Raw genomic sequence first — 26,524 nt, forward strand, 5'->3', positions numbered from 1 at the left:
CTCCAGGCCCCCAAGTGCTGCAATTATTTACTCCCTTTTATACAGCCCAGTATTTCCCCAGTATTTCCTCTGGCACCCAAGGCTGGGACACCAAAAAGCACCCCTCCATCCCTCCTGCCCCAGCCGTCAATACTTATTGCTCTTACACTAAGAGGCAAACCAGAGCCTCAACCTCCCCAACACCTTAATCTCTAGTTATCTGGCTTGCAGTCACTGCCATGTATCCCTTTTTCTTATTTCTCTCTGCTTTAATAACAAAAGGGGAATGATAGCTGAGTGAGTTGTGTGCCCCCTCCTACACTCTGCCTCGGCCCGGCCCTGGTTTCCCCTCTGCCCCTTTCCTTGTAAATTGTGGAAGCCAGGACTTTCAGACCTGTGTTTTCTTGGCACTTCCTTTCCTCAAATTATCACTTACCACTGGGTAAATTGCTGCAAATGGGAATGTCACTATTAGTACACACATTACTAAGTGTTGCCCGTGACTCATGTATAAGTCGACCCCTATACTTTTGTGAATTCGACCTACATTTCTAGACTTGTACTCAAGTATTAAGTGTTGTCTTTAAACAGTACTGGCAACCTATAAGAATATCACTCACCAGATCCACAGACCCTCATCACAAAGGTCCGCTATGGCATTGAGGGTGCTAAGCACCCTCCCGATTCTCTCATAATAGGATATCTAATGGGATGGTAATTATTACTTGTGACCTGAGGGGAAAATTCCAGTTCTTCATTCATTACTTAATATACGGGTGAACAATATCATTCGTGTGGGCAGTTTGAACCCACCCTATCCATTCATCTAACATGCTGTGAGTGGAGAAAATGGTCACAGCAAATCATAAATTGGACACTTTGTGGCTGTCCACATGACCCTAGCGTAATGTGAACCTGACCTTAGTGTCAGGTGGAGGGGAGGTTTTCTTAGTGTTGAACAATGGTTTGGGGTGTCAGAGTAAGATACTTATGTAGTGGCTGGATGGTGTAATGGTTACGGGCTCTGCCTCTGACGCAGGAGACCAGGGTTTGAATCTCGGCTCTGCCTGTTCAGTAAGCCAGCACCTATTCAGTAGGAGACCTTAGGCAAGTCTCCCTAACACTGCTACTGCCTATAGAGCGCGTCCTAGTGGCTGCAGCTCTGGCGCTTTGAGTCCGCCAGGAGAAAAGCACGATATAAATGTTATTTGTCTTGTCTTGTCTTGTTACCACTAAAAACTGTAATCAAACACTAACACCAAATAGCAACCTGCCCTGTCTATTATACTAACCAAGGAAACTGTAAGAAAAGTGAAACCTAAAATATAAAAGAAAAGATCTAAATGGTGTGTAGTTTATTATTTTATTTGTATTGTTGACTTAAGCCAAATGATAGAAGGGAAAAAGTCTTACAAACAGGCTAGCTTATGGTAAAATAATACATATTATTATAGCTTACAGTATTTTATATGAAAGTCACTTCACACTGAGATGATTTCCTCTGTGCTCAAGTTGAGACTTGGCTCATGAAGGTTGTTCAGTAAAGCTTCCATTCATACTGTGCTTCTTATAATAAATGATGAGTATTTATCTGATGAACATGCAACATGGCTGAATCTGTTGTGCAACAGTTTAGCCAGACTCCATGTGGACTCAAGCTGAGGCTTTCATTTAGACAAATGAAGGGAAGTCTCACAGGGTAGAATTGTAGAAGGGTTTTTAATACATTAGTGTGAATGGGAACTACAGGGCATCCATTGCGCTTCTGCAATGGCTATTAGACAGAACTAAAACGTGGAACCTTTTTTTTTCTTAGTTTTTTTTCCCCTGGAGCGTCCATCTTGCTTTTCTCAGGCATTGTTAATTAATCACTTACTTTGCATATTTTTTTCTCCTGTCAAATTACTGATTGTAATCTATAGCAGATGCGATGCAGGTTAGACAGAGTCCAGAGACAGCTCCTTGACAAGAGACACATTAGCAATGTGGTTGTAATGTCAGGACCAGGCATAGTGTTCACTGAGAGGATAACATTATATGGATTCTGGCACTAGAATGTAAAGCATATTAGGTGAAGCATCAGAAGATAAAATTAGAGTTAATGTTACATGGAACTGCTTGCTTCCATTATCTCTGTGTTGCCTTTGAAATGTAAACCGTTTAGGAACATGCAAAAACATAAATAAACCTTGTATAAATTAGGGCAAAGCTTATTGACTTTGTCCTCAAAAGCCCCATATCAAGCCCTAGCGTATGCTCAGATTAATTTGGAGAGGTGTTATAACAGTACAACATAGAAAGCCTGACACATGCTATAAAATCAGAGGTGCATGTCCTGCTCTGTGGAGAGGACGAGACCACTCATAATGCGTTATCATGAGGGAAAAACAGTGCATGACTGAAAATGCAAGCCAGTCTATTGTCTTTCCCTGGCAGTGGTGAGGCTTCATGGGAAGGCTGTAACACTTGAAATCATTGTGTGATCAGATCGCATCTTATTTCAGCAATACCTATAAGGTATGCATAGATATGACACTCTGATCAGCTTAAATGACTGCCATTGTCTGTTAGATGCGATTAAGAAGGGCGTACATGCGCAGTAGGCACGACTAGAGTTCCAGCCGCAGATCTTACAGATCCAGTACAGAGGACACCCAGAAGATGCCGAGGAATGCGATGGACTACGGGAGCTGGTAGGAGCTCCAAGTAAGTAAAAGTAAAAAATTCTGGGTACAGTTCAGGTGTCATCACCAACACTGACATAGACATGCCTATTCATGCACCCTTTCTATAAAGGTGGCTGCTTATTAGATCAAATTGAAATTATAGTGCCATGACTATAATAACATCAATCTTCTCTAGGTTTGTGTGACAGTTTCATGGCAGCAGAAAATTATAGAGTAATTTCTATTGTAGCATACTGGAATAACAAAAACATCATCATATCAATATGTGTGTGCAATAAAGTCCCTGACAGTAATGTAAAACCAGAAAGCTTCCATTGAACTACTTCATTCAGTGCCTCATATACCTGTAGACATCCCAGTCAAAAGTACAGAAAGTTGCTTGGCCTTACTTCATCCTTTTGCAAACAGCAGACTGTGGACACACCCATCAAGTTAATGGGTCTGTAATGAACAACGACACACTGATGGAATCATCACTTGGGATGGTCAATATGATGTAAATAAATAAAGAGTTGCTAAAGAAATTATGCAAATTTTCAATGCAAATGTATACAGCTTGAAAATGGACTAGTTAAATCCTGCCAAGGAGGAAGTCAATTTGTTCATTTTCAGGCTGCATAAATTTGCATTCAAAATGTGCATAATCCTGCATCACCATGGAATTATTTGCATCTCATTGACCTTCCTTGATTGTCACTGTGGTTTTTGGATCTTCTTCTCCAGTAAGAGTCTTCCTATGCCCATTTTAAAGTGAAACTCTAGTTTACACTTTTGGACTATGTGGGGAAGAAATATAACTCTGTCAAATTAATATTTCCCATAATATTCTGGTCAGAGCGACCACTCTTCTCATTTTCTATCCCTATGATAGGGCTGCTCAGGAAGGGAGGTGGGATCTCTTCTATGGGGAACATTTTATTGCTTTCTGTTTACCATTGATACTACTTCATTTACTTCCTATCCTTATGACAGAAAGTGGGTGAATTGTTTTTAACTTACATATATATATATATTGTAGCTGTGTTTAATTGCATTTGCTTGGTATTAACCCACAGCCGGTTTATAATGAACCTTGAATAATATCTGGATGTAATGATATTGTATGGTAACCCAGTAGGCTTAATGTTCCTCTCTACTGCTGTTGCCTTCCTGTCTGCTCTGTCCAGGGGCATAGCAATAGGGGGTGCAGAGGTTGTAACCACATCAGGGCCCCTGGGTCCTGCCATTGTCAACAATGGTGATGGCTGGAGGAGCAAACTTTTAGGCCCCATTTACACTTACTCAGTTGCTCTCAGTTATAACTGAAAGGACAACTGATTTTCAATGTAATGCCCATTTTTCCCAATGTTTCCCATGTTTCACACTAAATGTGCTTTAACAGAAAGATTTTTCATAATGCACTGCTATGGATAAGAAAAAAAAAATGTGTATCAACTGATTAAGTGTAAATGGGGCCTTAAGCTATGTACACACATGCGATAACCATCAGCTTAAATGGCTGATAACGACCAATTCAGCTGACGATCATTATGTGTGTACAGCGGCTGCTGGTCAGTATTGTTCAGGCTTCGGGGGTCATGAAGGATCCATCCTATAGGACCCACGGTGCTGGAGAATTAGCTCAATGCTATTTTCACCTCCGACAACCTATTGGAGCCGCTGTGTCATCCGTTGATTGTCATCCCTCCGCCCTCCTTCATATCAACAGAACACATCGCTAACCTCAAGGCCGGTGATGTGTCTCTACATTATCATTCCCCAAATTGTAAATTTCCCAATCCCCGATGGGCGGCCATCCTCACATGTTTGTATTTAGCTTTACAATGATTTTAAACTGAAGCTTTCCTCTGTAGGTTTTTAGGAGAATGGAGGGGAACAGCACTATTACCCATATGTAGTACTGTAAGAAGGGTGTTTCTTGACAATAAGGCATCACAACTCCCAATAATAATTCTTACATGTCCGCAGTACTTCCAAGTATCCAACTACAAATACTATGTACACACACACACACACACACACACACACACACACACTCACACGCACGCACGCACGCACGCACGCACGCACGCACGCACACACACACACACACACACACACACACACACACACACACACACATACACATACACATACACATACACATACACATACACATACACATACACATACACATACACACACACACACACACACACACACACACACACACACACACACACACACACACTTTTATTTATAGTTGTATGTTAATATATGCAGGATTTACTATTATAATCTTGCCCAAATATATTCCAAATAACAAAAATGTGTTTCTTTTGGTCATCTGCCAAAAAACTAATGCCCATAACAGAGCAAAGTATAAACATGCCTTGAGAATAGCGCATGTGATTCAGCCTCAGAGGAGGAAAACTGAAAAAAGGCAATTAAGTATTTGGCTGATGAGCTGTGAAAATATGATGTTTGCAGAATCTGAAACTACTGTTCCCTACCCACTGACATCTGTATACTGTAACAGATCATTTACAATCAAGTGTGAAACGAAGGAAGTTGAATTTGGCTAAATCCTTTTTTTCCTTCTTGTTAACCTGACCTCCAGCGATGTCAGTTTGGGCAGTAATAATTTTGCTATTTATAGCACAGATTACATGTTGAGGCAATATGATTATGGTCATTTTGTTAAACCTTATTCCACACTGTTAACATCAACTCTGCCATTTTATTGGCTACTGACCTTTATATAAAAAATTCTCCAGCCAGAGCTTTAGGCTCAGAGCAGGGCAACTGCATTGCCAGGGGTTAGATCTTACAAGCCAAACTTTCAGATTGCTGAAAGTCTCCAGGAGCATGCGGTCAACGTTTTGCAGCTGGTTGTTCCGTATTCCCAAGAAAGTTAAGTTCCGGCTGTTGTTCCCTAAAGATTCTGGTAACGCATTGATGCTATTATATGACAAATCTAGTTCCCTTAAAGCCCAGAGAGGTGTGAAGACTTGAACTTCGAGATAGTGGATGAGGTTGTTAGTGAGATTTAGGACTTGCAGGGAGCGTAGAGAGTGAAAGGCATATGGTGGCACTCTTGAGATAGAGTTATTGGACAAGTCTAAAATCCTCAGGTTTGCAACATTTTTGAAAGAAGTGTGGTTGATTGCTCGTATATGGTTCCCCTGTAAGTGGAGTACTTGAGTTTGTAATGGCAAGTGACTGGGAATTTCCAGAAGTCCTCTGTGGCTGCAGTCAACCATCCGTGAAGAGCTCTGGCATGTACAAATCTCAGGGCACCCCAGTGCTGCATGGGATACCAGAACAACATATGAAGCAAGAAGCAGTCCTCCTACAGAAAGAGCACAGGATTGGATCAGATAGAGAAAAGCATTTACTTGCACATTTATAAAACACATTTGTAACCTAATTTTTCACAATTTTAAGGTGTGAGATCATTAGGAGAGCTCTACTTTAATAACATGGTGGGGCATAAAGGGGAGAATGCAGGGGCGTAGCAATAGGGGTTGCAGAGGTAGCGACCACATTGGGGCCCTTGGGCCAAAGGGGCCCCGAAGGGCCCACCCTCAACTACAGGTTTAGCTCTCTATTGGTCCTGTGCTCATAATAATCAGTTCTATAGATACTTTGACTAGTGGTAATCATTATCAAACTGTTCCCCATCCCCTTCTTGCACCTCTGACACTGTAGTTGCCATTGGCAGGTTTTGGTGCGCCGTATCAATTGTTATGTATAGAGTGCTTGGGGGGCCCCATTTTAAAATTTGCATCGGGGACCCACAGCTCCTTAGCTACGACACTGGGAGAATGGCTTAAAATGAACATATGAAATAATTATGGCAACAAACAGTACTGAATCTTACTTTAGAACTTAATGATACCCTGGTTATTATGTTAAGGATTTCATACTTAGAGAATCATTAAGTAATATAAAGCTATAGGATGATCAGAACAGGTGTGATGACTAAAGCTTCATACTGTAGACACACTAGAGAAAAGTTGGCTGAAACAGCCGATAACCACTGCTTAGGTCGATGATCCTATGTTCATGTAGTGAGTCTACAGTGGCCGTCTGACGATGCTTAAGTGCCCGGCACATTGGATACTTCGTTCCCCCAGTGCTCGTGCAGCCCCGACCACATTGTCATTGTTCCCCACGCCGGAAAGAAGCCGCTCTGTCTTGCACTGCTTGTCGTTGCTTTGCCCTCTCCATAGCAAAAGAATACATTGTTAGCCTGAAGGCCAGTGTTTCATCTGTACAACATCAGGCCCCATACTGTCACCTGAGGAATCCTTTCCAGAACCCTGCCAGGCGGCAATCATTGTATGTGTGTACTTAGATTTAGTCAGCAGAAACACCACAGATTTAAGTGAAAGATGTGGGTGGTGAAGCCACTTTTTCAAACTATTAAGTCCTATCACAATTTTAGGTACATTAAACTAGTAAAAGATTTCCTGTAGAGCACACTATTAACTTACAAGTCTGCATGTATAAATTCTTTTTTATCACATTTAACTTTTGTCAAAGCTCACTGAAGCTGCTTTATAAAGATTTGTACTAAGTATGTGCAGATCTGGAGAGGTACTGATGGTTTGGTGGGAAGTATGTGAGTGGTAGTGGTGTGTATGGGTATAACTAAAGGGGAGCAGCCCCTGCGATCACAGGGTGACCCAGAACTGTGGGGGGGTCCCAACAACTAATGTCCCTTCCTCTGGTACAAGGGACTATACTTCAGATAAGTTGATTTTGTGGCTACACTTGTTATGGGTGTGAAGATCATGATGGCCACATTTGTTTTATGACTGTAACATCTGAGACTATGGCGGCTGCGAATACGCAGGCTATACCCGCAGCCGCCTTTGTTCCCTGTTCACAGGCCTTATCTGTCCCGGCGGCATCCAGCACACCGGGAACTGCATTGTCTCTTGCTCATAGGGTCTCTGTATTGCGCGGGCGCGCGCGGAGACAGGACCTTTATGCTGGAAGAAGGCGCGCCAGCTGACCTGCCGGTCGGCTGGCGTCAGGAGTTACTCGCGCCACTTGGATTTGCTGATTGCTAGGGGGCGTGGCGCTGGGCTCTCCTCGGCTTCTTAAGCCTTCACAGATCATCGGCAACTCGTCTGCTGTTGCGAATACACTCGTGTTAGCGCTCAGACCTAGGGAGGTTCCTGTTGATGATAGATGTATATGCAGTGTTTGCGATATACATCTATCTATAGTTAGTTATTATTACATTGTATTCTGATAACCTTTGTATGATTCTGGCTACTCTCTGACCTTGCTATTGCTAAACGATTCTGTTCTTCTGCCTTTCTGACTTAGTTGCTGAACCTCTGCCTGATATTAACTACTCTCTCGCCTGCCGATTTGTACTATCTCTGCCTGCCTGTTATTGTACCTAGCCTGTCTGACTACTCTACTCACCAGTGGGCCCTAGCCACTGGTGAGGTGCTCTTTGCTATTAGAACCTACCAGCCCCTCTGGTAAGGTTCAGACTTAGTTATAGCTTCAGTGACTGATAGTACCTTGCCAGCTCCTCTGGCAAGGTTTAGTTAAACTATTCAGTCATTTGTGCTGTTAGTACCTTACCAGCTCCTCTGGTAAGGTTTAGCCAAACTTCTTTGTTTCTCTCATTGTTAGTACTTTGCCAGCTCCTCTGGTAAAGGTCTATTGTTACTTGTGTTGGTAGACCCTCCAGCTCCACTGGAGGAGTCTATACTGTTGCACCAAACACCACACTTTACTCTCTGCTAGCTATACTGGTATTATTGGTGATACTGCAGATCACCACATAATCAGGTATAGCGTCTGTATTATTAGTGATTCTGCAGATCACAAATAATCAGACGTCTGAGTTGCAACACCCAATCGTTACAATGACCCTTGTTAGATGGGCCCCAAGGCCATGAATGGCACTGAGGGGAGACAAGGTAAGGGGTGTGAACAGTAGGGGGGGGGGGAGGGGGGCATCAAAGTTTCGCAGAGGGGGGCCTTATGAATTGCAGTTATGCCACTGGTGGTGTGGTGTGTGTTTGAGTATGTGTTAATATTTTGCCCTTCCTAAATACTATTGTTCTAAGAGGTGTCCCTCTATTAACCTAAGAAAATTGGGACATAACTTGTGACACAGTGTGCAGTATAGGATATGCTATTTAATATAACAAAAGAGTGGCTTTGTTTAGTTGGCAAATACAAAAGGGCATGAGATTCCTGGTTGACATGCTTCCAACAGTGAGCTTTACAGTGTTCCCTTGTCTCCCGGTGACATCTGCACAATGATGTACAATGAAGTCATTTCTTATTTAATAGCATTGTTTGATCACCTGCATATCATAGGTATCATTGTTAATATGTCTGTTCTCTGTTAATTTAAGTAATATCTCTGATCATTAAAACCAACACTGATCGGTGTATTTAAATCATCAACATATTGTATTTTAGTTTTTTTAGACTCATCAAGGTTCATTTATGTAGGCTCATAAATGTAAATGATTATATAGTATGTAGAACTGCAAGTGCCTATGACAACTTGCATAGGAAAACTATAATTCCTCAGCTTTTAAAGCGTTAGTGTATAAAAAAGCATAAAGATAAAGTAAGTTTTAAGTATGAACACATAAACATGTTGCTACTTATGCTTAAAGTACAAGAATTGGTATTTGTAGTCAGTGAGAATGGCATGGGTCAGAACGTACTTCGGTGGTTTATTATAAGTATAATCACAGAGTTGCAGCAGGTATTGTACCTACAAGAGTTCATATGCTTGTACCTTAAATCAGTCCTGCAAGTATGACACATTATTGATGATGGCCCCCTTTTTTAAGACATTCTAAACACTCATAGGTATAGATATGCTAAGATATCATAGCTTATCTTAAATGCTTGAAGCAAAAACCCCAGTGGGTTTGTTTTACAAATAAAGGAACAATTGTATTTTCGATCAGATCTGCCATATCTGGTTGTATGGAAGCAGAGAAGCTAATGGGCACAATCAATTCCAGAAGATTGCATTACCGATTGATTCCTTAAACAGCTGGGCAATTGTACTGGTGGATTTATACATGTAGTATATAAAGTATCCTGAATAATTTACTATATTTCTGTACTGTGCCTCTTAAATATAGAAAGTATGGCATTTAGATTTCTTTACCAAGCAAGATCAGCATTATGACTGCATTACTGATCAGAGAGCATGGTAGGACTGATTTAGAGTATTTTTGTTATAATGTCACCTATCTACTAATGGATACATGCTACATTTGTGGATTTTTTTCAATATGACAGAGCAAAAAATCATTAGCACTGAACATAAAAGTGTGTAGGTAAACTCTCTAGCAGCTGTTATGTTATGCTCGGGGGGATTGTCACTCAGAATGGCTCCTCGGGCTGTTACTCTGAAAGAGAATCTTCAGGCATTCATTCATGATCTGTATCAGTGCTACCTCTTTATCTCTCAGCCAACTCTACTTTCTCAGTTCTTGAACTTGTCCTTTACCTACAGTTAAAACATTTGTCAAGCCAAATTGTTAAAGTGATAAATGAGATCACAAGATCAAAACGTGAAACTGAATACCTTCAGTTTTGACCTACACCCAAGGTCCATAGCTGTGATGGAGATGTTTGTGTATTTTGTAAAGAAAACACTGCATAGAATAACTATTGAAACCTAAAGGCAAAAGGGTTCATGCTTATGTTATGTTTTGTGAATTTATCTGTGAAAACAAAAAAAAAAGTTATGTGGAATTCTGTGAAACTGGAAAATAACCTAAACTCAACTTTTTATTTTTTAGAAAAGTCTTAAAGTGACACTGAAGCAACAACAAAAATAAACGTAGGATATAATGAATTGTATGTATAGTACAGATAATTCATAGAACATTCGTAGCAAAGAAAAGAGTCTCATATTTTTATTTTCAGTTATATCATTTTTTTATAACATTGTTAAATTCTCTAATATATATGCAGTTTACAAACGACACTCTGTATTTTAAACTATGAAACAGAGCAGAGCTAATGACCCTTTGAACTCTCCTGCAGTAAAACCTTAAACAAACAAGAAACAGTGAGAAACAAGTTGAGATAAGTTCTTCAGAAAACAGCACTGTAGCCGACCTAACTTAGTAGGAGAGCTCAGAGAAGCTTTTCTGCATAGATTACAAGTGAAGTTTCTTAACTCTTCCTGTACTGGAAACAGTATGAGACTTATATCTGTGCTACAAATGTTCTATTTCCTAGCTGTACTACACATACAAATCATATCATACGTTTATTTTCACTTCAGATTCCCTTTAAGGCATACTATTTACCATATATGCAGCACATGTATTTCTTCCTCATCCTTGCTCTTTGTTTCAGAACAATTCAACACTATTATTATTACTTATAAAGTACTGAATAGATACATTACACTGTACAATAAATTAGTAACTACAAAAGCAAGATGAACAGTCATCAAAACATAACTGTATATAGTACATCAGAAGAAAGTAGGTGGAGAGTGATCAAGTAGGAGTCAGTAATAGGTATAAATGACCTGCAGAATTTTTTTCACGTGGCTGGATAAGATCGGAGAAAAGTTACATCTGTGCTTATTAAACACTTCTACTTTAGAGTATAATCACGTTATAATCAAGTTAAACAATGATTTTTCCAGTGTCAGAGATGACTTCTGGTAGATAAAATGGACATGCACAATTCTACTGTCAGTATAGGTCAACTATAAAAGTAAAACAAAAAAAAGTGAAAGTATTGTTGTTGTTTTAGAAAAACACAGAGGAAATTGTTTTAAAAATAAAGAAAAGAAAAACCTACCGTAAGTGCAATAAGCTGGTTGTAGGTCAAACAGAGGCTATTACCGTATTTGTCGCCGTATAAGACGCACTTTTTCTCCCCCAAAAATGGGGAGAAAAAGTCCCTGCGTCTTATACGGCAAAGGCAGGGAATCCCCAACTTCCGAACGCCCGCCGATACGAACCGCCGACCCGCCGCCATGTTGGGGATTCCCTGCCTTTTTGTCCGCTTCCCCCTTGCGCCTCCTGGTCCCCCGTGCTGCAGAGCATAGATAGCCGCAACTTACCTAATCAATGCTCCCGCGGCGACGTAAGACCTCCGCGCTACCCCCCGCTAGCCTCCTCTCCCTCCCCCTTGTCTTTCCTGGCCCCCCCTGTGGTGGAATGTATGGCGGCAGCTTACCTTCCAAGCGCCCGCGCTGGATGCAGACATCGGTCTCCACGCTACCTCTCGCTCTTGTGTCCGGCTTGTATTGATGACGCGTCATCAATACAAGCCGGACAAACACAAGAGCGAGAGGTAGCGTGGAGACCGATGTCTGCATCCAGCGCGGGCGCTTGGAAGGTAAGCTGCCGCCATACATTCCACCACAGGGGGGGCCAGGAAAGACGAGGGGGAGGGAGAGGAGGCTAGCGGGGGGTAGCGCGGAGGTCTTACGTCGCCGCGGGAGCATTGATTAGGTAAGTTGCGGCTATCTATGCTCTGCAGCACGGGGGACCAGGAGATGCATGGGGGGGGGGCATATCAGACGCATGGGGGGCATATTGGATGGATGGGGAGCATATTAGACACATGGGGGGCATATTGGACACAAGGGGAGACACACAGGGAGACACACTGGACAGACACACAGGACAGACACACAGGACAGACACACAGGACAGACACACAGGACAGACACACAGGACAGACACACAGGACAGACACACAGGACAGACACACATGGGGCAGACACGCTGGACACATGGGGCAGACACGCTGGACACATGGGGCAGACACGCTGGACACACATGGGGCAGACACGCTGGACACACATGGGGCAGACATGGGTTACACAGGAGCACACATCAGGACACATGGGGATACACTAGGACACCATTTGGGCTAGAACATGTACAAGACGCTCCTGGAACATGGACGCACCAGGTTTAGTATGTATATTTTTTTCCCCTGGTTTTTGCCCTCTAAACCTGGGTGCGTCTTATATTCCGGAGCGTCTTATACGGCGCGAAATACGGTATTCCCCATACAGCACTCTGTCTAAAGGTGAAAAATTGACTATTTGGGTGCCATGGAAACTTGGGCACAGCCATAGGTGCCCATGATACAGTAAGTTAATGAAATACCAGCTATAGTCATAAATTTGGGTGCCAGAGGCACCTGAAAAAAATAGTTGGCGTTTATGTAGCCGAACTCTGCAGGAATGTCAGTGGAAGTGTGTTTGCACTCAGCTATGTAGCAATGAAAAGTGGTGCACCAAAGTTTGGCTGCACATTGGGGTATTCCCAATTAATATCTTATAAAGATATTGATCAGACATTGATTGGTAAGGCCTTTTTCTTGTACAAGCAGTGCAGGGGCTTCAATGGTCTGAAAACTATATTGTCATAGTGGCTGTGGCAGAGGACAAAACTTCTGTAGAAATCTTATCTAATATCCAAATGGTGGAAGGCTTCAGATTGTTTACATCAATTGTTTACAAAGTCCAGCTCAAGTCCACCAAGCCTTTTCTGGTAGCCCCCATAGCTCTGTACAGCTGTTACTTCCATGCGGCCCGCAGGTCGTAGCAGTGGTGCCACATGCAGGGGCAATCTTGTGTTGCCACTGGTTAGCAGCTGCCACTGTGATAAATGCACGCAGCATATGGGTTATTTCCTGTGAAAATATTTCATTTGACAAAATATCAGAGGCAGTGTACCTAATGGCAATCAGCAAATGTTTAATTTCGCACCCCTTTGCACCTTTGGGCATGCCTAGTTTGCATGGTAAACTACTAATTTAAAGGGACTGTATTAACCTATGAGGAAGCGTTTGTTATACGAAACAGCTGTCAGGCTTGATAACCCCCACTGCTAACCACGCTGTCTGTATGCATCAGTGATTAAAAGGTACCACTAGCATTAACTGTGCCTCATTCCCTCTTCTTCATGTAAATCATCTAAAACTATGTATACACGCTGGATTAAACTCTGCTAGGGCGCTCCTTGTAACAGTTGTGTTGCTAGCCTCTTGTCTCTCTTGTCGAGTTATGTGTCTTATGTGTCTGTTATGTGACAGAAGTCAGCCCCGAACTGTCGCTCATGGTACAGAGTCCCAGCAACTTAAGGTGTGTATGTAGCTTAATAGTTTATGCCAGGCTTAAAGGAAGCCTGAAGAATTAAAAAAAAAAAAAAGTTTTACTTACCTGAGGTTTCTGCCAGCCCTATGCAACTGCCCTGTGCCTGCACATTACCAAACAAGCCTCCGGTCCCCTACCGTGGCTCACTTTCACTTTCTGCAGTCGCCGTCCACTGTGCCTGCCTGGCCCTGGCCGCACACATCCTCGTCCGCGCTCCTCTGCAGGTGCAGTAGAGATTTTATTGTACTTCCTCTGTGCAGGACACTCCCGACCATGGGAATGTGTGCCAGGACGTGAGCAGCCAGGACTGCAAAGGCACAGTGGAAGTTGACTTGCAAGTCGGTGAGAACAAAAGTGAGCCACGGTGGAGGGCTGGAGGATTGTATGGTAACATCACCGCCACAGGGCGACTGCAGGGGGCTGGCAGAAACCCCAGGTAAGTGATATTTTTTTCTTTATAGATTCTTCAGGTCTGTTTTAAAGAGAACCTGTACTGAGTAAAAATATTTAAATTAAACACATGAGGTAACTTCAAATGATGATTACATAGTTACCTTGCCATCAGTTCCTCTCAGAAGCTCACCATTTTCTTCTGAGAATAATCCCTTCCAGTTCTGACAATATTTTGTCAGATCTGAAATATATCAGTTGCTGTCAGTACTCAGTAAAATATCAGTTGCTGTCAGTTATAGCTGAGAGGAAAACTGATGTACCAGGTAATGTCCATGTTTCCCTATGGCTCAAGCGGGCGATGTTACAGTTTAACTGTGTGCTGACCAGAAAGCTGTTATGGGTAATGGCCATTTTCAAAATGGAAGATGGAAAATTCCCTTGATCACAGTGAACAAACAGGACGCGGGACAGGAGAAAGACACTGAGGAGTAGACTACATGGAAGGTAAGTATGACTTGTGTATGTTTATTTTGACTTAATTTTCAGTTCAGGTTTTCTTTAAGTACTTTTATATTGTAGTATCACTATATGTTTCGGAATTCTCACCTACACAGCACATATTTTACTTTCCTAAAACACTTAGACACTTCCAGTTATTCATCAGGCTTGTATTATAACAAGTTTGAGCATATAACATATATGACATATAGTATATAACTTTAGTAAAGGTTCCATACTGACAGACTGTAGCAGGCAGCTAAAAGACTGGTACCATAAACGATATTAGTATTTATTAAAGGTTTTTATATACCTAGAATAAATCTGGATATATAAATAAGACACTTCTTCGTTATAGATGCAAACTTTGCAGTTGACCATCAACCTTTTCATTCCTTTGATGGAGGCAGACCCTAGCTCAGAGGTATCCATATGGATACCCACTGGGAGCCCTTCAGGAACTTACAGATTTTTTTTTTTTTTTTTTGTGTGGTTTTTTTGTGACTGTACATTAGCTTTGGCCCTCATAAGTTAACAATACTGAAGTACCTGATTCCTTCTCCCTTCTGATGAAGCCATAAACAGGAGAGTCACTCCTGCATACATGTAGATAGGGTGATGAAGCACTATACAGAGATGTCACTTGGGAATAGCTGAGTGGCCTGCGCTGTTCAATGGGGGAGAGGAGGGATAAATAGGTGAATACATGTAAAAATTACCCAACAATATTTAGGGTGCTGGGGATAGTTGCTAGCAGAATATCGGTAAATTCGGAAATGGGTAAAATGGTACTAAAATATCAGTCATTTTTATTGTTTTTTTCTATCGCTAAGACTAACCCTATTATCAGTTGAACTATCCCTCCATCGATGCCTAACCTTAATCACCCCCCACACACACACCCCCCAATGGTTTATGTAGCACCCATTTTACAGAGCCATCTCAGGTGCTAAAATTACCTACTTTAATATAATTGTTTCTGGCAGGCAGGGTAAGGGCGAGGACAGTGCACTTGCCCTTTGCTCATTCATTGGAGTAGTTTTGGGGTTCCAGAACTGTAAGTGAAGTCATGGGGCATCTGCTACACCAAGAGGATCCCAAATGGCCACATTGGCTGAGTTCTCTTTGGCATGCCAGTGAGGCTTACTTTCAATTGTGCCTGCATGATCAAGTGCCATTCAAGTTCAGTGATGAAAGCCTCTTTTCACTTGCTAAACTCCAGGCACAGGTGTGCTCCTAGTTGTAATGTTAAGTAATATTTTTTTTAATGCATTTGTTCTGAAATTCCTGCACCAATTACTTTCTGCAGCACTGACATTCGGTCCTGCATGATTCAGTCTTATCAGAATGTCCTTGCTGTGCTCCACCCCCCATGCAGCCTGAACAGTATAATGATTCTGAGCCAAACAGCCACTCTGCACATAGGGCCTGTTGTTAACGCTTTCAACTGGGAGGCTTCACATGGACACATTTTACATTTATAGCTGCAGATACCAATATTTTGCAAACCAGAATGCAACATTTGGGCATTTGTATATATGGCTTTGACATTAAACCATTTTTATCACTCATTTTCTTGAAAAAGGTCCTTACAATGTAGTCCAATATCTCTACCACATTCCAGTTTCACCAACCACTTTGCATTTGGAAGGAAATTATTGCACCTGGAGAAAACCCATAGGAACATGGATACTCTACACACTCCTTAGATTCTCTAGCTGTCAGGCAACAGTGTTAACCACTTAGCCACAGCACCAGCATAGAGAGTTGGGATAAGTAAGTCCCATCCACTATATAATGGCACAGAGACAGGAAAGATTTGAATATAATTAGCAACAATGGCCTCACTATGTGTCTCTCTCTGTCTCATACAGCATATGTACAGTATGATTACTACTGGGTATGTATAGAAATAGATATTAACAAACAACCATGTTTTTTTGCAGAATGTTTACATTGAATTGGACATCTTTACTTGCATATTCAAAATATCCGTGAAAGTGTCTGACTTAAAAGATCATTGTGCATAATAGGTGCATAAAGGTCATTGGGCATAATAAACAATAATACATAGTATGACCTTCAAAAACAAACTTGCACTTTGGTAAAAAGCACATAAAAGACAGGTACTTTGCATGCACTGTACACATTTCATAAATATTCCTTTTCCCCCTTTTTAGTGGTATCTACCTTTAGCTCACAATAGAGTCTGCATCCTGAAATAACTACATGTTCCATGGTATAATATCAAGCATTGAGATCAGCCTACATATTCTATAACTGTTTTAATGCACACATTCATTCACACTGCACAGATGTCTGTGCATAAGAAACATATGAGATTTTTTTTTTCCCTGCAAGGAACCCTATACATATTTTATGAGAAGCTCTAGCCAGAGGCTCTGGGGAGAATTATCTTCCTAATCTCAGGAAAAGTTTTAGGAAATTGCTGTAGGCCTGAGAAATGTTAGCACTGGGGATTTTTTTTGTCTCACCTTTCATTGCTGGCTGCTGTACCGGACCTGCTAGCAGGTTTTCTCAAACTTGAACAACAGAAAGATAAACATTGGGAAAGTTCTGACTTGTCTGGTTATCCATCCATCTTCATTAATGACCTTCTTTTGAGTGAGACACACTCCTTCTCATCGCCTGCACACGCGGGTGGTGTTGTGAGTTGCCCATCACAAGCACAACTAGCTATTTTTGCATCTCAAAGCCCCTTGCAATATTTTTTTTTCACATGCATCATCAAAGAGATGCTGTCTCCTCTACTCACTCAACAGGCCAGGGAGTGACTGACGGTCATGCCACCGTGGACAGCTGTAACGGGCAAAGCTCATCCTCAGTCCTAGCCCCTTTCTCTTACTTAATCTGCCTGAAATCGAGGTCACACAATTAATCCGGTGTCGTTTCTGAATTCTTCTGAATTATTTCTCCTGCCAATCCTGACGAGATCAGGTGACAGCAGATGTGCATTCTGGTCACTGATGGTTACGACAGCAGACAGTGTTGTCTAGTGGAAAGCACACGTACACAAGATCATAGATTTGCATGCTGTTGACAGGTTATGACAGTTCATTTTGTTCATGTTAACCAAAGGATAAAGCCATGTTGGTGTCTCTAAAGATCATTCTTGTTGATCCAGTATTAATTTTTCATTATCATAGGTGTGATCATGTGAAGTAAAGGATAAATGACTGAGCCCCTACCCCATATAAAAAGCTACCTGCCATAATGAATAGGACCATCTTGCACCCATTCATTTCACAGGAAGGATGTGTGGGACACAGCAACATAAATAGTACCTCTGATTTCCTTAGTGGTTTATGCCAATTTCCTTCACTTTGTAAGTCAGAAAAAAGCACACCCAGAAAACATTTCCTGTGGACCCCCACAGTCATTTTTATTTGTCCCTAAATTTTAAGGTCATAATCATTTTTTTGCGTAAGTGTAATTACCCTTTGCGTTTATTATTAAAGAGACTCCGTAACAAAAATTGCTATTCTAATGTGTTCTGGCTTACTGCAGCACTTTGTACTATCACAGTCTCTGTAATAAATCAACTTATCTCTCTCTTGTCAGACTTGTCAGGCCTGTGTCTGGAAGGCTGCCAAGTTCTTCAGTGTTGTGGTTCTGCTATGAACTCCCCCTTCCAGGCCCCTCTATGCACACTGCCTGTGTGTTATTTAGATTAGAGCAGCTTCTCTCTTCTCTCTTATCTTTTACAAGCTGGATAAATCGTCCTCTGAGCTGGCTGGGCTTTCACATACTGAGGAATTACAGACAAGGGCAAAGCTGTTTGCAGGAAGAAAAGAGCAGCCTGAAACTTCAGTGCATGAGAGATGCAGGGGGGAAGAAACACACAAATGATCTCTTGAGATTCAAAAGGAAGGCTGTATACAGCCTGCTTGTGTATGGATGTATTTTCTATGTGAGGACATACTGTACATCAACCTACTTCCTGTTTTGGTGGCCATTTTGTTTGTTTATAAACAAACTTTTTAAAACTGTTTTTAACCACTTTTAATGCGGCGGGGAGCGGCGAAATTGTGACAGAGGGTAATAGGAGATGCCCCCTAACGCACTGGTATGTTTACTTTTGTGCGATTTTAACAATACAGATTCTCTTTAAGTACATTTTACAACATATACCAGTAAGATTGCCATGCACAGGTATCGAACAACATTTTTACCAGTATGTAAGCAAATAGCATAGTGCAAGTTGTGTACATAGGGGCTGATTCCTGAAGCTGCGTTGCTATAGCAGCAAGAGCTGCATGACAGCACCGCAAGCTAAAAACATGGAAACGCGTTACGCACGGTCGTGCAGCCTAGCGTGCTATATGTGCCAATACAGCTCTGGTGATTTTGATATGATGTCCGAATAATGCAGCAAGCACTCCGATTTATTTTCCCGCACATGTATACGGAAGCAGTTTATTGATTTCAATAAGCTGTGATTCCGCATACGAATTTGCGTGCAGGGAAATGGACAGGAATCACATATGCAAACTCAGCCTTATAGGTTTATCCAGTTGTTCATTTTTAGTCTAGTCTGGTTAGAATTCTGAACTTACACTTCCAGCGCTGCAGTTTCAAATTTGAATCTCAGCCTTAGCCACCATCTCAACATAACCCTTTTCGTGTTCTGTGAGTCTTCAGCAGCTCAAAATCCTGCTTCAAGATTTGCTGAAAGAAATTACAGCAGGGTCTGTAGGAACTGTTTTGATGCTGCTTTTTTCAGATCTATCAAGCAGAAGCTGAGTTACAATATGAACAGAATTTAAATTTTCTCCTTAATCAAATGCAATTCCCACAATGTTCTCCCTTTCAGATGTTTCCAGTCACATCTGGAGTTTGTCTTTAATTGATGCTAGGTTTCTGTGCACTTGACTGTTACTAAAGTCATGCTCTGTGGGATAATTGTCATATCTGGACATTTCAAATGTGCCAAAGCTATACTTACAAATGATTACAATTTCAAAATAGTGATTCCTGAAAGTGTATGAAGCAGATGATGGAAAGTGGGATTAAGTAGGAAGAATTCTTTTAACTCCTTTCTAAAATGGGGATTAGTAATTCTTTCCAAGTAGTCAGTGACAGATAAATATAGCAGGCACTTGTATGAAAAGCACTTGTGTACTTACCAGTCCCGCATACATATATAAATATCCATGCTGTACTTTGCTTTCTTAAGTGCCGGGCATGTAGCGTGATATGAGAATCTGTCTCTTGGATGACCGAGACGGCTGCTGGAAGGGGAAGGGTTAATCTGTAGATGGGAGTCACGCTTCTCCGCACAGCTGCCTGTCTATTCTATCCGCTATTTGTAGTGTATCTAAAATTAACGTGACAAATGCACACTGCATGCTGGTTTGTGAGATACACGTCAATAAAGATGTTCTCGGATAAACATTTTAAGTGATTAGGTTAACTTGCTGATGCTGTACAATCTTATGTATTTGCTGTGGAGAAGTCAAAAAAGTAAAAGCAGTGTATATCTCTTTGCAGTTTCCTACATATCTGAGCCATTCCTCTTTTATGGAATTGGAGTGTGATACAAATGGTGTAGCAAGGGTTAGCATTAATGCCTAGACACCTGGTGGGCAAAACTAGGCCTAGTTCACCTTATTTTTTCTTCCTATACAATAGAGTCTCGGTCACCCAGCACTGACGGGGATCGACTGATGTCGAATAAGTGTACTTGAGACTCAATGTTAAAAATAGGCTTAGCTAATACAGTACTATACCCCGCATTATATACATACCATGAACTCTGTGATAAATTACAGTAATTGAAAATATATTAACCTTTTAGGAGCTGTGGAGCCCAGTCACAGCAGGGCCCACAAATGGCCTAAGATTTTGGCCTTCGCCACTGGGAATGCTGCCGGCAATTTGTGCTGGTTGGTTGAGACTGCTAGTTAGGTTCAGATAATTGGAACTGTATTGTAATGCCTGGCAAATCTCCTGTTTTCTTTCAGCCACTATACCCCAATCTAGTGCCGTAGCTCTGAGCTCGGCCCACGGTCTTCACCTATAGACAAGCCCCCGCTTGAACAGGACACTGAATATTTCTCCTGACTTTGGTTGCCCCCAAGTCTTAACGTGCAAGGTATATCGGCTGAGGCAGAGAAAACCAGAGTACCACCAGAGCAAGCAAGACTATGCAGCTGAGTGATATTAGGTAATAGAGCGGAATGCTTTTGTAGAGGAGATTACATAGCTCACACCAGGAGCTATGAACAAGGGAGTAAGATTACTCAGAGTGACCGCAGCTCTGAGCTTCTGATAACTGCCACAATGAACAAGACACAATGGTTGCTCAGTGCGATCGCAGCACAGAGCATCTGATGTCCACCACACTGAATAACAAAGACAGACAACAGACAGACAGACGGAATGCTTATCAGCTACCGATAACCGCCACAATAAACAAGACACAATGTTTACTCAGTGCGACCGCAGCCCTGAGCATATGACGTTCACCACACTGAGCAATAAGGACGAACGACAGACAGACGGAATTTTTTGCAAATCTAATTGCTGCCCCAGCGATAGAAAACATCCACACTGACACAGACAAGACAATCAAGTTGGAGCGTAACTAATAGCAACTAGTAGCCTATAGTTACTTCCACAGGAACAGGACTAGCAAGAATCCTACCAGTCACCAACGTGGTGAAGGGAGTCTCCAAAGTATCAGGATAGGAAAATACTTCACTGTACCCCAGCTGGTGCAGTGAACGTCCAAGCAGACAAAGCAAGGTAATGCAATACAATATTCAAACGTCACACAAGGAACCCAGCAATCAACTAAGGCAAAGCTGAATGCTATGATGGGCAAGGTGTGGGAAGAGGAGCAGGCTTTTCTATGGACATCAGCCAATGAGAGCAGACATGCAAATTCCCACACTGCTGAATGGTAATCACGCGATCCTCTGTTTGGGCTGGTGCACACCGAGCGGCTTTTTGGGCGTTTTCAGATCCGCTTGCGGCTGCGGATCTGCTTGGTCAATGTATCTCAATGGGGTGGTGCACACCAGAGCGGCAGGCGTTTTGCAGAAACGAAAAATGCCTGGGTGAGGCATTTTTTGGATTGCGGATGCGTTTCTGCCTCAATGTTAAGTATAGGAAAAACGCAAACCGCTCTGAAAAACGGCACTTCAGAGCGGTTTTGCAGGCGTTTTTGTTACAGAAGCTGTTCAGTAACAGCTTTACTGTAACAATATATGAAATCTACTATACTGAAAACCGCAGCAGCAATCCGCAAAACGCTAGCAAAACGCCTCATAAAAATAAAAAAAAGCGTTTAAAAATCTGCTAGCGTTTTGCGGATCTGCTAGCGGGTTTTGGTGTGCACCAGCCCTTAGTCTAAATGAAGGCTGAAAGCTGACTGTGAATGGAAAGGATTCTCATTACAAATGCATGCCAAATTATGCAACAACATGAATGTAAGAAATCCATAGCTGTCTGGCTGCAGTTCAACTGCAGCAAGCCATGGGTGGATTCATGACAACATCCTGAGCTGCTTTGAACTGCAGAGTGATTGCAGATGGCAATGAGACTTATTGCAAATGCAATCAAAACTAAGCAACCAAATGCAAGCAGAGAAATCAAAACTGCTCGGTTGCAGCTCCACTGCAACCGACAGGACATGCTGCAGGAGGGATCCATATATATATATATATAGATATATATATATATATATATATATATATATATATATATATATATATATATATAGATAGATAGATAGATAATCAGTCCACTGGGATAAAAAAAGGCGGCTCCAACTTTATTAAATACGTTCCTGATTAAATATGTTTTAACTACTTTAGTACCAAGATAATTGAAATCTGCACCCTGTTTTGGTGGTCACCTGGATGGCAGGGCGTACATTTCAATTAGTCGCCGCTGCACGCATCAGCCATTTCTGTCGCTCCCACCGATCTTGCCGCTGAATACCGATGTCTCTCGAAGCAGCTCACTTGCTCTGCCTGTCTCTATAACGGCAGAGCCCTGTGAGGGGGTCAGGAACCAATTTCATTGGCTTCTGGCCCTGTCTTTCAATGTAAGCCGCTCCCATTGGAAAGTGGCTCCTGAGCCAATGAAAGCGGCTCCTCCTGACCAGCTCACAGGAACTCTGCCATCATAGAGACGGCAGAGTGTGTGGCCCAGGTTCCTGACGTGCAGTGGTGACGGAGGTTGCGGTGGGGAAGTGTGGCGATTTGATGTTTTTGTCGCCGTCACCACCACTCGTCGTCGATTACGCCATTTCTGTACCAGCGGTTTATGGTCCTTAAGGGGGCAGAGACCGCTGGTATTTAAGTGGTTAATATTACTTTTTTTCTCCTTATTTCTATTACTTTTTGTTTTCTGGTTGGTGTTTAATGAGACACTGAAAAATTATGACAATTAAGCTGTGTAGTACGGATAATTACTATAACATTAGTAGCAAAGAAAATATTCTTATTTTTAATTTTAGTTATATAGTTTTGTTTTTTTTATAACATTGCATCATTCTCTAATATTTGCAGTTTACACACTACTCAGATTTCTAAATGATTTTACAGAGCAGGCTATGAACTTTTGAACTGTTCTCTGCAAAAAAACAAGCAATACAGTGGCAGACACTTGAGATAATAAGCTTCAGAAGACAGAGCTCTTTGCGACTTTGAAAGTCGTGGAGTTCAATGGCTCTTTTGCATAGATAACAACTGGAGTTTCTTTCTGTACTGGAAACAATATTAGACTTATGTCTCTGCTCCTAATGTTTTATTTCTTAGCTGTACTACACATAAAAATCATTATGCCATACATATATTTTATTTTTCGCTTCAGTGGCTCTTTAAAGGGAATCTAAACTGAGAAGGGTATGGATTTTTCATTTTAAAATAATACCAGTTGCCTGACTCTCCTGCTGATCATGTGTCTCTAATACTTTCAGCCACAGCCCCTGAACAAGCATGCAGATCAGGTGCTCTGACTGAAGTCAGACTGGATTAGCTGCATGCTTGTTTCAGGTCTGTGATTCGGCCACTGCTGCAGCCAAAGAGATCAGCAGGACTGCAAGGCAACTGATATTGTTTTATAGGAAACATCCAGATCCCTCTCAGGTTAGGTTCCCTTTAAATAAAGCCTGTACTGAAAAAAAGTTCCCCTGGGGGGTACTCACCTCAGTAGGGGGAAGCCTCTAGACTCTATTGAGGCTTCCCCCGCCCTCCTGTGTACCACAGTGGTTTTGCTGCAGCCCACGCTGTTGCAGCTCTTCCCATGGAGATAGGCGAAAATAGCCGATCTCTGTCGGGTCCACACTACTGCGCAGGCGCAGGAGCCTTGAACCTGCGCAGTAGAGCGTCCCGATGGAGATCAGCTATTTTCGTCTATCTCCGTGCGGATACTGCGCCTGCACTGGAGCCAAGAGGTAAATATTTACATCGCCGCCGCTCCGGGAGGATTTTCGCCACCACCGTGGGACCGAGGAGGACAGGGGAAGCCTGAATAGGATCTGGAGGCTTCCCCCACACGAGGTGAGTACCCCCCAGAGGCGTTTTTTTTCATTACAGATTTTCTTTAAAAAATATTCTATATAGGTAAAGGGAAAAAAAAGATTAGGGAAAGTAACATTTGAGAAAGGTTTTATGTGTTGGGGCCATTGGCCTGGTTTACTTAGGGCTAGTTCAAATAGGCAGTTCATTTGTGCAGCCTCAGAAGCATTAAGAGCTGCAAACTTTTTCCAACTCATAGCTGACATTTGAAGCCTCTAATCTTCAGAGTTCCTCATCCTCAATGTTTTTAAGCTCTGGAGACCGTTCATCAGGCCATATGTGTGTCAAGGGGTAACATCTCGTGTCTATGTTGTGTCGCATTCCAGTTAGTGCCATTTCAAGTTTTTTTTTTATCAGTGCTACATAAGTTAATATGAAGCAGTAAATGAAGAGCGTAATAAACAGATATCACCTACATGTGGTAGACTGCCATTGGACACACGAGGGCACCATCTGACCTCCCTCAGGGCATGTTGTGTGTTGATAACTTCACAAATGGCTGTGCATTGTGTGGGCAAACAACTCATATTTGTGCAATGAAAAATCAGAGTGAGCACAAGCAGGCCAGGCATTGACAGTGCAAAAGATAATAATAGCAAATAGGCAATGTTTCCTAATTTTATTGACCATTTTCCTCTGAAATCTCTGCAAGATTGAAGAGTGTCTGCCAGACAACCACAGACACACAAAAACATCACTTGATGCAGCCAAAGATGTTTGGATTGGTTGACTGTCAAAGTCTGTTTAACATGCATCTTAAAGTACTCCTGCTCCAAATAGAAGTAAAAAGTAATGTACCTAGCACACAGCCAAGTTCAAGAAGAGAAGGGTCCCTTACGTGGACAAATGGGGGGAAGGTCACAAATCTAATTCAGAATTCCCTAGGCAAAAAAACAAAACAAAACACTGCTACGCAGCTAATCCCCAGCCCAGGATGTATACCACCATCTACAGGACAAAGAAAAAGACAAAAGGTAAAGTCCCTTCCCTTGTGTATACATTTTTAAAGGTAAATCCCTTCAGCTAAAAAAAAGCAGCTCAGTTCATATATTGATAGAGAGGTGGAGGCGCCCAAAATATATGGGAGTTGAAACTTTATAACATAACTTGTAAATGAGAGGTAATTGCTTACCTCTCCAGAAGATACAGACACCAGTTCAAGTGGAAAAATATTTATTCTAAAAATTGACAGTGCGTTTTGAGGGTCATGGTCCGCTTCCTCAGGTCAATACAAAAAATGCCTAAGCAGCATAAGGAGTAGAGTGTAGGCACATCTATATACACTTTACTACACTGTGCTTTTAAGGCATTTTTACACTGAATGCAGGCCATGACCCACGAAATGCATTGTACATTTTTTAAATAAATATTTTTCTAGTTCTACTGGTGTCTGTATCTTATGGAGAGGTAAACAATTACCTCTCGGTTACACGTTATGGTTTAACCACTTCCCTACCACAGATTTTCTCCACTTCAAGACCAGAGCAATTTTCACATAACGCACCTCCCATTCATTCGCCAATAACTTTGACTACTTAACACACTGAAACAATCTATGTATTATTTTTTGCGGGACAAACTAGGCTTTCTTTGGACAATACTTTTTGCTAAGAATTATTTTATTATATATGCATTTTACAGGGAAGAAGAAGAGAAAAATTGCAAAAATTCATCATTTCTTAGTTTTCAGCCATTGTAGTTTAAAAAAAAAGTGCTATTGTAGGTAAAACAGTCACATTTTATTTGCCCGTTTGTCCCGTTAATTACAATACTTAAATTGCGTCCCTAGTACAATGTATGGCGATAATATTTTATTTGGAAACAAAGGTGTATTTTTTCAGTTTAGTGTTTTTTTATACTATAAACATAATTATAGGCTTTTTTTTACAAAAGCAACATTAATATATCGACATAACATACATATTTAAAAGGTCCCTAAAGTAACTATTTATGTAGGTTTTTTTTTAATGTTGTAATTTTTTTTATTTTTTATTTACAAGTTTTATTTTGGTAACTATGGGTTAGGGGTGGAAGGGGTTTAACAATAGTAAATATTTAAATACATGTTTGAATGTAAGAGTGTATTATGGTATATTGGGGTATATATGGTTGTATTTTACTTTTTGGCCACAAGATGGCACTACATTTAGCTCACTGTCTGCTGTTTACAGCAGATAGGAACGAAACTGTTTGTAACAGTTTCCTTGGGGTTATGAATGAGAGATGCTCTCTCTCCCATTCATATCGGCACGGGGATCAGGGCTGAGAATGGATTATTCTCATCCCCT

The 26,524-nt window shown here is 41.6% G+C and overlaps 2 protein-coding genes across 5 annotated transcripts in view; one reads left to right on the top strand and one right to left on the bottom strand.

Annotated features, from left to right (window-relative positions):
• LRTM1 (leucine rich repeats and transmembrane domains 1) overlaps positions 1-17,568 on the bottom strand; it is a 44,344-nt gene extending 26,776 nt beyond the window's left edge. Inside the window, exons 1-2 of the mRNA XM_068253672.1 lie at positions 17,181-17,568; positions 5,401-5,997 (exon numbers count right to left, since the gene is read on the bottom strand). Of these exons, the coding sequence (XP_068109773.1) occupies positions 5,401-5,997; positions 17,181-17,187 (604 nt within the window). The 5' untranslated portion in view covers positions 17,188-17,568. The remainder of the gene's footprint in view (positions 1-5,400; positions 5,998-17,180) is intronic.
• The window catches only part of CACNA2D3 (calcium voltage-gated channel auxiliary subunit alpha2delta 3), a 1,137,695-nt gene that overhangs the window by 630,662 nt on the left and 480,509 nt on the right, over positions 1-26,524 (top strand). The gene's annotated exons all lie outside the window — the stretch shown is intronic.

Source organism: Hyperolius riggenbachi, chromosome 9, assembly GCF_040937935.1.
Source record: "Hyperolius riggenbachi isolate aHypRig1 chromosome 9, aHypRig1.pri, whole genome shotgun sequence".
Classification (NCBI taxonomy): domain Eukaryota; kingdom Metazoa; phylum Chordata; class Amphibia; order Anura; family Hyperoliidae; genus Hyperolius; species Hyperolius riggenbachi.